This window comes from Pseudonaja textilis, chromosome Z (assembly GCF_049901715.1).
Source record: "Pseudonaja textilis isolate UNSWEBS1 chromosome Z, rPseTex1.2, whole genome shotgun sequence".
Lineage (NCBI taxonomy): Eukaryota > Metazoa > Chordata > Lepidosauria > Squamata > Elapidae > Pseudonaja > Pseudonaja textilis.
This window is the reverse complement of record NC_142008.1, coordinates 36,394,057-36,407,392: the sequence shown is the minus strand read 5'-3', so window position 1 is coordinate 36,407,392 and position 13,336 is coordinate 36,394,057. Positions and strand designations below refer to the sequence as shown.

At 33.6% G+C, this 13,336-nt stretch overlaps 1 protein-coding gene across 1 annotated transcript in view; it reads right to left on the bottom strand.

The window, feature by feature from the left end:
- Positions 1 to 13,336, bottom strand: part of DNAH11 (dynein axonemal heavy chain 11) — a 191,623-nt gene that overhangs the window by 136,567 nt on the left and 41,720 nt on the right. The window contains 6 exon segments of the mRNA XM_087918377.1: positions 236 to 327; positions 2,737 to 2,961; positions 3,393 to 3,515; positions 4,478 to 4,600; positions 5,861 to 6,019; positions 6,765 to 6,848. Of these exon segments, the coding sequence (XP_087774503.1) occupies positions 236 to 327; positions 2,737 to 2,961; positions 3,393 to 3,515; positions 4,478 to 4,600; positions 5,861 to 6,019; positions 6,765 to 6,848 (806 nt within the window).

Here is a 13,336-nt window from a genome sequence, read left to right as displayed (position 1 = left end):
ACAGTCCATATCTGTGAAGAAGCATTACATTCTATTTAAATGACTGCATTTATGGAATGTGAATGTGGGACTTTTTTCATGTAGTAGAAATATTTATTATTAAGCCCTGCAAATCTATGATTTAAAAAATCAATATTATTTTAAATAAAACTTTAAACAATTATCAAATCATGATACATAACTGCTGCTAACTATTATATATTTAATTATATAAAAACAACTGGTTCAACAATACCTATGCTGCAAATCTTGAAGTTTTTCATGCATATTAGGCTTGGTTGCTGCTTCCAATACATTTCTGGTATTTGTTGAATCATTCATTAATGCCTAGGTTCAGGAGCAAAAATATTTCTTTTAATTTGTGAAAAAAGATTTATGTAATTTCTCATTTTTTGAGGAAAAGAAAATATTTTCCTTATCTCCATTATGCTAAGCATAATGTTTCTACTAGTATAAAGTGTCCTCGAATATGTGTGAAAAAAAACACCCTGACCTGGTGGTACTGATTTTAAAAACAACTGTTGCTGGAAAACAGCACCTATTTACACATTATATAGTTATCTACATTTCAAAGGAATAGCAGTGTTACATAAATCAAGTCAAATAACTATCACAATTTCGTATCAGTAAATACCAATTTCAGACATATTTTGACTATTTTCCCTATATTTCTGAAAAAGTAGTATTAATAATTTATTGAAAATTGTGTTTTATCTTTTCTAGGGAACCATATATTTATTTTAAATTACTATACTTTGGGCAGCAAGGAATAAAATTCCATAGCCTTCAAAAATGTTAGCAAGGTAGACAGTCCTCAACTTACAACAGTTCATTTAGTGACCATTTGAAGTTAAATGGCTAAAAAAAAGTGGCTTATGACCGACTTATAACTTTTGCAACAGCCCAATGGTCATGTGATCAAAATTCAGACATTGGCAACTGATTCATATTTATGATGGTTGCCGTGTCCCAGGATGATGCGATCACTTTTTTGTGACCTTCTGACATACAAAGTTAGATGGGGAATGCCCGATTCACTTAACAACTATGTTATAATCTAACAGGTTATAATACCTAACCTGCAGTAATTCAGTTAATAACTGTGGCAAGAAAGATCATAAAATGGGGCAACATTCACTTAACAATTGTCTTGTTTAGAACAGAAATTTTGGACTAAGTTCTGCTTGTTGGTTGTGCACTACCTGTATTCATACTCACATTTCTGTTTTCAAAATGTCCAGTTAATATTGGAGTACTACATGTAGTAAAAGAGGTATAGACATTTTTAAAAAAAATGCTGTATATGGATATTTTCCTTATCTGCTTCTTCATTTCTCACAAAAGATACCTGAAGTTCTAGAGAAATATTTTCATACTTGCTAATTAGTTTTTCCTGTGTAGGTAGTCCTCGACTTATAACCACAGCTGAACCAAACATTTATGTTGCTAAGTGAGACAGTTGTTAAATGAGTTTTGCCCAGTTTTATTATCTTTCTGGCTACAGTTGTAAAATGAATCACTGAAGCTGCTAAAGTAGTAACACGATGGTTAAGTAAATCTGGCTTCCCCATTGACTTTCCCAGCCAGAAAGTTGCAAAAGGTGATCATATGATCTTGGGACATTGCAACTATCATAAAGATGAACCAGTTGCCAAATGTCCAAATTTTGATCATATGACCATGAGGATGCTGCCATGGTCTTAAGTGAGAAAAACAATAAGTCACTTTTTTCCAGTGCTGTTGTAACTTTGAATGGCCACTAAACAAATGGTTGTAAGTTGAGGATTATCCATGTAGTAAAAACATTTTTTGACTCTTTCATCTTAGGAGATATACATATCCATACAATTTCTATTGCCTTCTTTGTAGAACATTTTTGTCAATCTTCCATTTTATGTTTTGGGCTATCCTATCATAATTTGATTCTGCCTGCCTTCTTTCCAATATTAGCTAAAGTCGGGGATAAGTTTTCCTGCAGCAAATATACATTTCCTTTTTTCTGCAGGTAGTAGCAATAAATGGTAGTGCTCATATAGTTTTCTTTTCTTACTGCTTCTTTGTTTTTGTTTTTTAAAAAAACTTGCTTTTAAATCTGAAAATTCAATAATACTTCTTTACAATAGTTTGCCCTTTTCTACATTTCAAGTTGCAAGGGATGGATTTATTAACATTTGAATGGAATCCATATATGTATTGATTACATGTTTATCTCTTTGACAATGTCAGAATGCATTGAAACTTCATGGCAATATAGCAATGCTGAAAGGTTCTTACTTAAGACCAAGAAAAATCACCCAAACTTGATATTTTACAATAATTAAGAAATTGAAATAAGGCTTCAAATGCCATGTTCATTAAATATCTATTGATCTGAAGTTTTGCTTGTACATGAAATATGCCATAATCATTTTGAAGAAGTAGAAGGCAGAACAAATACATTTAAATGTTACTTACTATTTCTATACTATTGAGTTTAAAGAAAGTAATAAATAGTTCACAAAATATTTTTATGTGTGATTTGGGTATCATTTCCTTTTGTATTGTTTGGATTGATATTCTTGGGACAGATTATTATGATTAATTACTTAAAACAGTATACATTATTTCCTTATATATAATGCACATAAATAATTTCATGGGAGTGCTTTTTAAAATGTTGGTACAATCTGCATGTAAAAAATGAAAAAGAAAAGGAAATTTTGATTATGATTTATGTAGCTGACATTTTTCATTAACCTTAAAATCCATATCAATGCAATCAAATCTCTTTGAATCTTCAGGAAGCTGTTCTCTGATGTCATTTGAACCAATGAAAATGCTTTCGAGATGAGACCATGTATGCTGAACTTCCATCCATATATAAATGACAGAGTCTGCCATATTGAGCTTTTTTTGCCAAGTTAATACTTGTTCAATGAAATATTCAACATATTTACTTTGCAGAACTGTTTGCAACTGAATCTTAAGAAAAAGAGAAGGAAATGAAATTAAAGGATACAGAAAATTACTCAAAGAGACACAGGAATCATAGCTACAAAAGTTTTACAAAAAAAATCTCCTGCAAGCTATTATAACAGTAAATCACAGCAAAAGACATTTTCAAACCTTGCAAATGGACAGCATATTATTAAATGATTCCATATTATCTAGGGGAAAAGGAGACACACAAAGGACCTGTAATTTTGTAAACTCCTACAAAGACAGGAATTTTTGTTAAACCATATACAGTCAAGAACACATATAATTTTACAGACTAACATCTGGGACAGCTAAGATTCACTGTAAATAAAATTGTGAAAACAGAGATGTGAGTTAATCCATTTTTTTTAAAAAAAAAGCACAATAGGAATTCAGCAACAAGCACATTTTCTCATTAGTAAACCAGATCTTACTTGATTATTATCTAAAGTCTCAAAAAGCTGTTCATCTATTTTCAGCAAGGAAATATTGGTCCTGAAATGTTGTTCATAAGAAAACTCCATTGCAGCCCATGTTTGACTAATTTCTATCAGAATCTAATTAACATAATGAAAAAAGAAGAACATAATGAAATACTTTGACCAAAGTAATATTTAAATCAATATTTATACAATTCACCTGAGATGCAGTACCATAAATAATAAAATTTATATAGCATTGATATCATAGATTATGTGTACTATTCAAGTGATTTACATTTGAAAACATTGCAAATTTACAAAATATTTCAAAGGAAAACAATGGTTTGCACTTAAAACAAGCATTTTACATTGGGAATGGATGTTATGAAATTGAGGTGAGTGTTTCAAATTCAAAATAATTCAAATTCAAAATGTTTTTCAAAAATAAATTTATAAAAAACTATCAAGTGGCCAAAATATAGGAAAAATAAGTGTGAGAGGATTTTCCTAATAGGGCATATTTGTTTCACACTATCTTCTGTTCTGCTCTTCCTGAATTTCAATTTATATAGGAATACTTCTAAAACTAAATCTGGATTGTGAAGACATTCCACTTGCATCCATGTTCAGTTAATTTTACACAATTCCATCTTTCATGCCACTTATATTATTAGTATGTGGGTACATTAATAAAATTTCAAAAAGTAGTATCAATCTGATCATACATTTGATCACATCAGAGTTCATTTTAGGAATATAGCAACTCACCTATGTATATTCTTTCATAACATAAATCACCGTTCAGAAGTAAAATTTAATATAATTATATCTAACATTTCACCAAGTCCACTTAAGAATATATTCAATTGTGCATCACTAAAATTGCACAACTGAAAATGTAGAGGAGGCATAAATGGAAGTGGAAACAAAGTCATAATGAACAATATTGTCTATCAAAGTCTGAAAAAGAGCCTAAATTCTCTAGATAAAATTCTAATGCTTCAGTTCTATTTAAACTAAGAATTGAGTAATTCTAAAATCCAAGCTGACATTCAGAATAAAATTTTGGAAAGAATCCTGGAAAGAACAGGATTAACCTTCTCAATTCCAAGTTCTTTTCCTGCTTTGTCAACAATGTTTCGGACATCATCTTCCACATTATGCAGATTCAGTGCCAGCAGATTAGCTAAAGTTGTATCTTCAGTTATGGAAAATGGAACCTAAAAAGGCAATAAAATATTGTATATTTATGTATAAGCAAAGAACGAAATAACACTGGAAAATTAGTTGGTGATATAATTTTCATTCTGTTGAAGCAAAAGAGATCAAAAGTCTAAAATATTATTATTACCAATGAAGGAGAATAGTTGTAGCTCAAGATTGAAATGAGGTCCTTAGTGCCCCCAGAACTTGGTTGTTTTCTTTGTTGTTTTCATTACCCAAACTAGGTAACATTATCAGTGCATTGACGAGCACTGAAGTTGTTATCTAGTTTGGGTAACAAAGTATTGGCAAGAAAAACTAGCTCAGAAAACACCAAGGACCCCTCATAAATTTATTAGCATTGAAAAAAAATAAAACAAACAGAAAAGACAGTAAAGCCATTACAATAAATCAATCAGAAACATAACATTTTGTCCTAAGATTGTTTCTGTAGAATTTGCAAAGGAGCAATTACTAACAGCATTTCAGGTTGAATTACAAAGATTCTTTCCTAAGCTGTGGAATTTTATTTATTTTTTTCATTTAACTGTACACTGCCCAACTCCAAACAATTCTGGAATCTTTAAAAGAAAATAAGAGAACTATAAAACAATAATGGCAGCATAAAAGAAGATAATCCGGAAAGCAGAAATACCAAAAGTGGGCAACAATATAATATAGTATAATATGTTTGGAAGAAGCTACATATACCCTATATAAACAGCTAGGTCTTCAAAGCCCTCTGAAACACAAGTAGGATGGAAATCACCAAAATCAGGGGTGGGCAATTAATTATTCTAAGGAGTCACATGAGAAACTGTGATTGTTGTGGAGGGTTGAACCAATAGACCAGTAAAAGTGCATAGGCATGAACACACGCACATATGTAAATTGAAAAAAAAAACAGTACTAGACACCTTCAAAATAAAATACATAAAATGCAGTTTTATTATATGTATGGTGTAAACTAATTTTCATTTTATTTCTAATTTCTTATTGACCTCAGGCTGGACAGGACAGCCAAAGGGCCAGGTGTAACCCAAGGTCTATAAAATGCTCAGGCCTAACCAGATCTTGGGAGGAAACTCAATCTAGAGGGTATCTACTATGAGAGAGAAGGCACAAAAGTATTAACATAAATTATAACATTAAAGAACTTTTTTAAAAAAAATCAATAGTTTCAAGAAATAAAAAAAATGATTTTTTTCAATTTATTCATATAAAAGGCATGATCATAGATCTAGGAATTTTTACAAAGAAATTAGAAAAATACTTACACCTATGGTCTCCATAAGCTGATACCAGTGTCGATCTCGAATTGCTGGATTCTGCAATTCTGTTACAACTCTCAGTGATGTCAAAAGGTTCTTAATAATTAATTCTAGGCTTGTATATACATTCCAGGAACGAACCTCTTTATCCAGGGACCATATCTCCTAAGAGAAAGCATCATAAAATACTTTGTGTCATTTAGCACTCGTTAATCCAATTATATCGTGGTCTCACTCAATGATAATTGGATTAAAATTTCCATTAATATTGAGACTAAAATTTCCATCACTAAGTGAAGTAGTTGAAAAATGTGGCATCCATGTGGTCCTGCCACTTAGTGATGGAATTTCTGGCAATCCCCAATTACCATACTTAAGCGAATCAGCATAGTGAGAATCAGATATGAACATTGACTTTGCTTGGGGGGCAGCAGGGTAGGTCACAAATCCTAATCACACATGACCACAAGATACAGCAACAATCAGAAATCCAGACCAGTTGCCCATCACCCAGATTACCATCACATGATCAAAGGACCATAAGAGCCAGAACTTGGGCAACCAGTTATAGATATCACTCATTCAGTTGCCTTGTAAATTTAAATGATTGCTGAATGCGTGAATGATAACGACCTGTAAGAAAATGTTGCAGATGTTTGGCATCATAGTAAATGCTTGGTTAATATAAGTACTAACCAAGCTTTCCCATTTTTCAAAATAAAATCCTGCAAATGTTTATGAAGAATGCCAAATTTTTCACAGATTTGGTAATCTTGTATGAAAATTTGGCAAGAATGGAGAAAAATCCAAAATTTGTTTACAAGAAAAACAAAAGTTAATCACATATGAGAACAGTAGACAAAAGCAATAGAATAAATGGAGGAAGGATAATAATAGTTATAGTACTTGCTTTTGCAAATCTTCTGAGTTCAACTTCCATCTGTTCCATACTAATCTCTCTCCAATGCCTTTTGGTCCAGTTGTCAATGCTGCTCTGAAACAAGAGAAACATTGAAATGTCAGACACATTTGACAAAGATTAAAATACTTTCATATCCATGCAGTTGGCTATGCTGTTGGCTATTGAAGAATAGCGATGTTAAATTGTCTTATTTGCTTCCATGATGGCAAATTGCTAGTATATAGGACCTGTATACTGCACAAGCCAGAAAGAGAACTGTGAAAAGATCTAAAGACCCCTCACATCCTGGATATAAACAGTTTCAACTTCTTCTCTCAAAATGACACTATAGGGCACTGCACATCAGAACAACTAGGCACAGTTTTCCCCCCAATGCGATCACTTTGCTAAACAACTAATTCTCACAACACTGTCAAACTATCTAAAAAGGCAGTATTACCATCATTATTCTCATCTTCCCTCTTACCTATCTCCTTATCTTATGACTATAACTTTGTTGCTTATCACTATTGTTGTATGTACATTGAGAGCTTATGCACCAGAAACAAATTCCTTGTGTATCTAATCACACTTGGCCAATAAAGAATTCTATTCTATTCTGTTCTGTTCTGTTCCATAGCACCCCTCCAAAGCTAAGTAATATCAATACTGTGTATTCTGCAACAACATGCAAGGTCTTGAACAAGCTTAATATTCAATGATCCTTATAAGGGTCAAAAAGGAGGTACTGATAAGTGAGTTAAAGAACAAGAAAAGGAATACACTGACATTTTTTTAAAAAATGGAGTAATTCACTGATTTGTATTGGGAACAATGTTTTTAACTTGCTTATCCATGAAGTTAGGAATGAGCATTGAGATAGATTAATGCCAAATTATTTGGAGTGGTAAAAAGGAAAAGGAAGGAGGAAAAAGAGAAAGAGAAAAGTGGTGGTAGTAGTTGTGGTTTATTGGTCAGGTCTAAATTGGAAGTGATTAGCCCCAAAATGTTTTGGAGGTATCTTCTATAATTCAGTGAAAATGCTGACCGAATTGCTAGTTGTTCCTTTTTTAAATACTCGATTCAAAAATCCATTATATAGTTACATTTTGAAAAAATTATAACCACACATTAGACAATATTATCAAATTAGGGGTGAAATGCAAAAAAAAACCATTCAAAGTGGGGGGAGGGGCTAGAATTTTCCTAAATTTCAGAATTTGCAGCTTTTGAACTAGTAAAAGAAAATATGATAGAAGTATTAAACAGGGTAAGGAAAACAGAGTCAAAGGGAGGAAATTTTTTTCTTCTCCCAGAATTAAGATCATCCACTAAAACCAGAATGTGGGGAAATTTAGGACTAATAAAGCTTTTAATGGAATTCTTAAACTATAGATGTTGCTACATGCATTTGTTGGCTACCCATTTAGATAATTTACAGATAAAAGGACTGATTAAAAGATCAAGATTCATGTAATTTAATTGATTAATAAAATTAGTGATTTAGTGAATTTAATTGAACAATGCGATTAATGATTAGTGTAATTAATTGATTAGCAATTAGTGTAATTCATTGATTAGGCTGATTGTTGCTTAGCAAAATTATTTGACTAGAGAGATTATTGCAATTGATTGATTGGTGTGCTATTGGCTATACTGATTACCCAAAATTGTTTCATTAAGTAATTTAATCAATGAACCATCTTAACAAACCTATCATGCCAAGAAAAAAATCCAATGCCAAACCACAACCTAAAGAGAAAGTAATCCCACCAATGAACCACAAGACTCCTGCACATGCCTTAAATGCTATAAAACTCTAAAGGATAACGAAAATTCCATCAAATGTTCTCTATGTAACAAATACACTCATCATGACTGCTTGGGATTACCCGAGCAAATGATTCAATACCTAGAATCATCCAATGAGTTTCCATATCTCTGCAAATCATGCAGACCCAAACTGGATCTGTTTGAAAGAGTTGATACCATAGAAACACAAATAACATCCCTTGACACCATAGGAACATCCTGGACACTTTAAAAGAAAGATTATCCAACCTTGAAAAAAAAAAAAGACACAACGCAAAAATCTGAACATCCAATAGCTACAAACTGCATCTCTACCCAACAACCACAACCCAATCCACAACCCAATCCATAAAAAAACATAAATCAGACAAATAATATCCTAATCCTCATCAGAGAAGCTGTTGAGCGCAAATGGAAATGTCCAAAAGCCATCTTATTTGGTCTAGAGGACATCAATGACAATGATGACATCACAACTGTCCGCAATGTTAATCATCTGATGTTAATCATCAGTGATTATCAAGCATCAACCATCTCCCCTGATGAAATACTTGACATTTTCCACATCGGGGTTTCCCACATTGGCCCAGAGTTCAAAAACAGAGATAGCTCTGTGGCCCCATGCTACTGCAGAGTCATTTGCAAAAATGAATCAAGCAAACATAAATTAATTTATACTATAAATTCACTTGCCAAAAGCAACACCAACCATAAGAACCTCCGTTCTCGCCCTGACCTAACCATACAGCAATGTGCCCACTCCCATGTACTCTGCACAGAACTCAAAAAACGTCTAGACAATGGAGAAAAGGATCTGTACATTGAATACTGTGCTGACTGTATCAAAAGCAAGTCATACAATCCGCAACTCAGCTTTAACCTTCACAAGCCTACTTCAACCAATCCACTGATCAGATCGTGAAATTTGTAGAGCAGGAGGTGTTGCTATCTTCTATAAAAAGTCTTACATCTAAAAAACATCCAAATTACCCAGAAGTTTGCTCTTCCTGAGACCATCATCTGTGTACTATCCTTAAATATCACATTTCGATTCTTACTATGTTACAGAGCACCTGATTATGACATCGAACATGTAAACAAGCTAAATTCACTACTAACATGGGCAACATCTTGCCCACACGCTTTTATCTTTCTTGGTGACTTCAGTCTACCTCCTATTAACTGGAGCCTTAACGAATGTACAACTGAACCCATACATGCAACCTTCTACAATGATGTTACAAATCTGGGGCTGGAACAACTAGTAACTAACAATACTAGGCTTAACAACTGCCTCAATCTCATCTTCTGCAATAGTTTGAATTTAATTTACGGAATACAAATAAAAGAACCCTTTTCCAACAGTGACCACAACATGATTGACTTTTGTCTCAACATACATCCACACAAAAATCATCACAATGATGTAATCCCCAATTATAACTTCAAAAAAAGCAATTATGATCTTCTAATCAACGATCTCTCATCCCTTGATTGGCCATCTCTATTTACTGGATGCAGTACTGTTGAAGACCATTACAACATATTTTTACTTGAAGTCAAAAGAGTCATCAAACTATATGTACCAATAACAACTCCCCCCCCCAAAAAAACACAGATTACCCATAACAATAAGGAAACTTCAATCCAAAAAGAGATCACTCTGGCGGAAAAACAAAATCTGGTCATGTTGCCAACTTCAAAAGCCGATACAAAAATTTATGCCACCAGATAAAGACTGAATGCACCAATTATCACATTAAAAAAGAGGAAAACCTTCTACACATCAATTCCATCTGCGCTTTTTTACAATTTTGTAAACAACAAACTAAAAGCTCAAGGTCCATCCCACCCCTGAAAGGACCTAATGGTAAAGACTGCAACAACGATACCATTAAAGCCGACATCTTTAACATATTCTTTGGCTCAGTATTTGTAAACAGCAATGGGTCATACCCAGTATTTCCTAGCCGAACCACAAAAAACTACAATGACCTAATACATATCGATTTTATAGAAGACAATGTTGGAAAAGCACTACGCAATCTAAAATCACCTCTATCTATTGGACTGGACAGAATATGTGCCTACTTCTTTAAAAAGCTATCCACTGCCATAGCAGAACCTCTAAGCATAATCTTTGAAAAATCTTTCAGGACCAACTCCTTGCCTAACCTATGGTCACAAACCATGGTCATTCCCATCTTCAAAAAGGGAGACCCCAGCCTAGTTGAAAATTACAGACCAATCTTTTTATGCTGCGTCACCTGTAAAGTCATGGAATCAATTATTAACCAATCCATTATCCTCCACTTAGAGACAAACAATCTACTCTCTAATAAACAATTTGGTTTCAGAAAAAAAAATCCTGTAATCTGCAACTCTTACACTGCAAAAACATATGAACTACACAACTCGATCATGGCAAAAACAATAGGCGCAATCTACATAGATTTCTGTAAAGCCTTTGATTCAGTGGTACATGACAAACTACTACTAAAACTAAAATCTTATGCTATCTCTGGACACCTGCATAACTGGATAGAAGCATCCCTGTCAAACAGACAACAAATGGTCAAAATTGGGAGTGTCCTATCAAATTCTGTACCTGTCAATACTGGTGTCCCCCAAGGCAATGTTCTAGGACCAACTCTCTTCATACTCTGCATAAATGATCTCTGTGATCATATTAAGAGCAACTGTGTTCTCTTCGCTGATGATGTAAAGCTGTTCAATACCACAGACAATACTGCTACCCTTCAAAAAGATCTTGACTATGTATCAGAATGGTCAAACAAATGGCAACTTCAAATCTCAATAAATGCTCTGTCTTACATATTGGCAAAAAAAAATCAGACAATAAAATACAAGCTGAATAGTCAAGACCTTGTTGATGATCCAAGCTCTGTAAAGGACCTTGGAATACTCATCTCTAATGATCTAAGTGCTAGAGCCCACTGTAACTACAAAGCCCAAAAGGCATTAAGAGTTGTTAACCTAATCCTACATAGCTTTTCTCTGGTGATATCACACTACTAGAGCATACAAAACATTTGCTAGACCAATACTCAAATACAGCTCATCAGTCTGGACCCACATTACGTATCTGATATTAGCACAGTTGAGAAAGTCCAGAAATATTTCACAAGAAGAGTTCTCCACTCCTCTACTCATTGTAGAATACCTTATGCCACCAGACTTGAAATTCTAGACCTAGAAAACCTTGAATTACGCCATCTTCGGTCTGATCTAGGTAGGGTATACAAAATCATACATTGCAATGACTTACCTGTCAATGAATACTTCAGCTTCAACCATAACAACACAAGAGCACACAATAGATACAAACTCAAGGTTAACCACACCAAACTTGATTGCAGGAAATACGACTTCAGCAACAGAGTGGTCAATGTCTGGAATACTCTACCTGATTCTGTGGTTTCTTCCCCAAACCCCAAAAACTTTAACCTTAGACTGTCTACCCCTTTCCTAAGAGGTCTCACCCCTTTCCTAAGAGGTCTGTAGGGGGTGTGCATAAGTGCACCTATCATCCCTGTTTCTTTTATTTTTCTTATATGCACCCATTTCATGCATTCATAACTATGTATATACTTATACCTATTATCTTATAAGTAATTGAAAAATCAAATAAACTAAACTAAACTACCAATGGCTATTGATCTCGAGGACCACACTTTACTCTCAGGATCACAAATATTTAAACATCAGTTTCTAGGAATCCACACTGGAAGAAGATTGCCATCCCCATATTCTGCTTTCTTAATACATCTGATTAGAATAACACATAATGTTGGACTACATGCATTTCTGATATAGATTCCAAATTCACAGTACAGCAAGAACAAGAACAATTATTTACCACTCCCAGACACTGAATTGAACTGAAGATTAAATCAATAACAACAACAATAATCTGAACATCTGGTTGACTATGCGATGAATAACAACAACAATAATTCTTAGTTGATACCTAGGATACTGGCAGCAATCCGTATCAACCATCAGAGCAAGTCAATGATATTTGTGATACATTTTTAAATGTTCAGTTGATGGATTTTTAAGGTGAATAAATAAAAGTGTATTATACTAATACTAATAATACTAATCATAAATTGCACAGTCAGCCAGATGTTCAGACAGAGTTTGGCATTTTTGTCTCCCTTTAGAGACCTTACCAAGGATCTGGGATAGGCAGATCTGGATGTGTGATGGTGTTACAGATATCGTTGCAGGATGGAAGCTGTTCCTGGTAAAGCCACCTATTACAATTGACTGATGGGGAATTTGTCAATGCCAATGATGTTCTAGTGGTGATCTGATTGTTTTGGGATTGCAAAACAAGGTATCTATTGGTACTATCCTTGCTTGCCTTTGCACAGTTGTTCTATTTCTATTTGTACATATTTGTATTTTGTTATCTGTTCCAGTTCTTTCTCTTCTCTTCTGCTGCTTCCAGGCACTGCCACATTCATTATCCAGACATTTTGTCTTTTTTAACAACAATTGTTAAGTCCAGGGTGTTATGTGGCAGGTGCCTGCCTATTTGAATAGCAATTTAACTTCTTCATTTTCTATGACTTTTTCTATTTTATAGTCCCACCAGTTCTTGCTTGAAAGTATTACTATTTCTTTTTCATTATTAGTTCCTGGTCTTTCCCACTAATTTTTCATTTTTCCCCCAAATCTTTTTATTATATAAAAATTACATTCATGGTTTTCTTTTACTCTGAAATTAAATTACTTTTTTA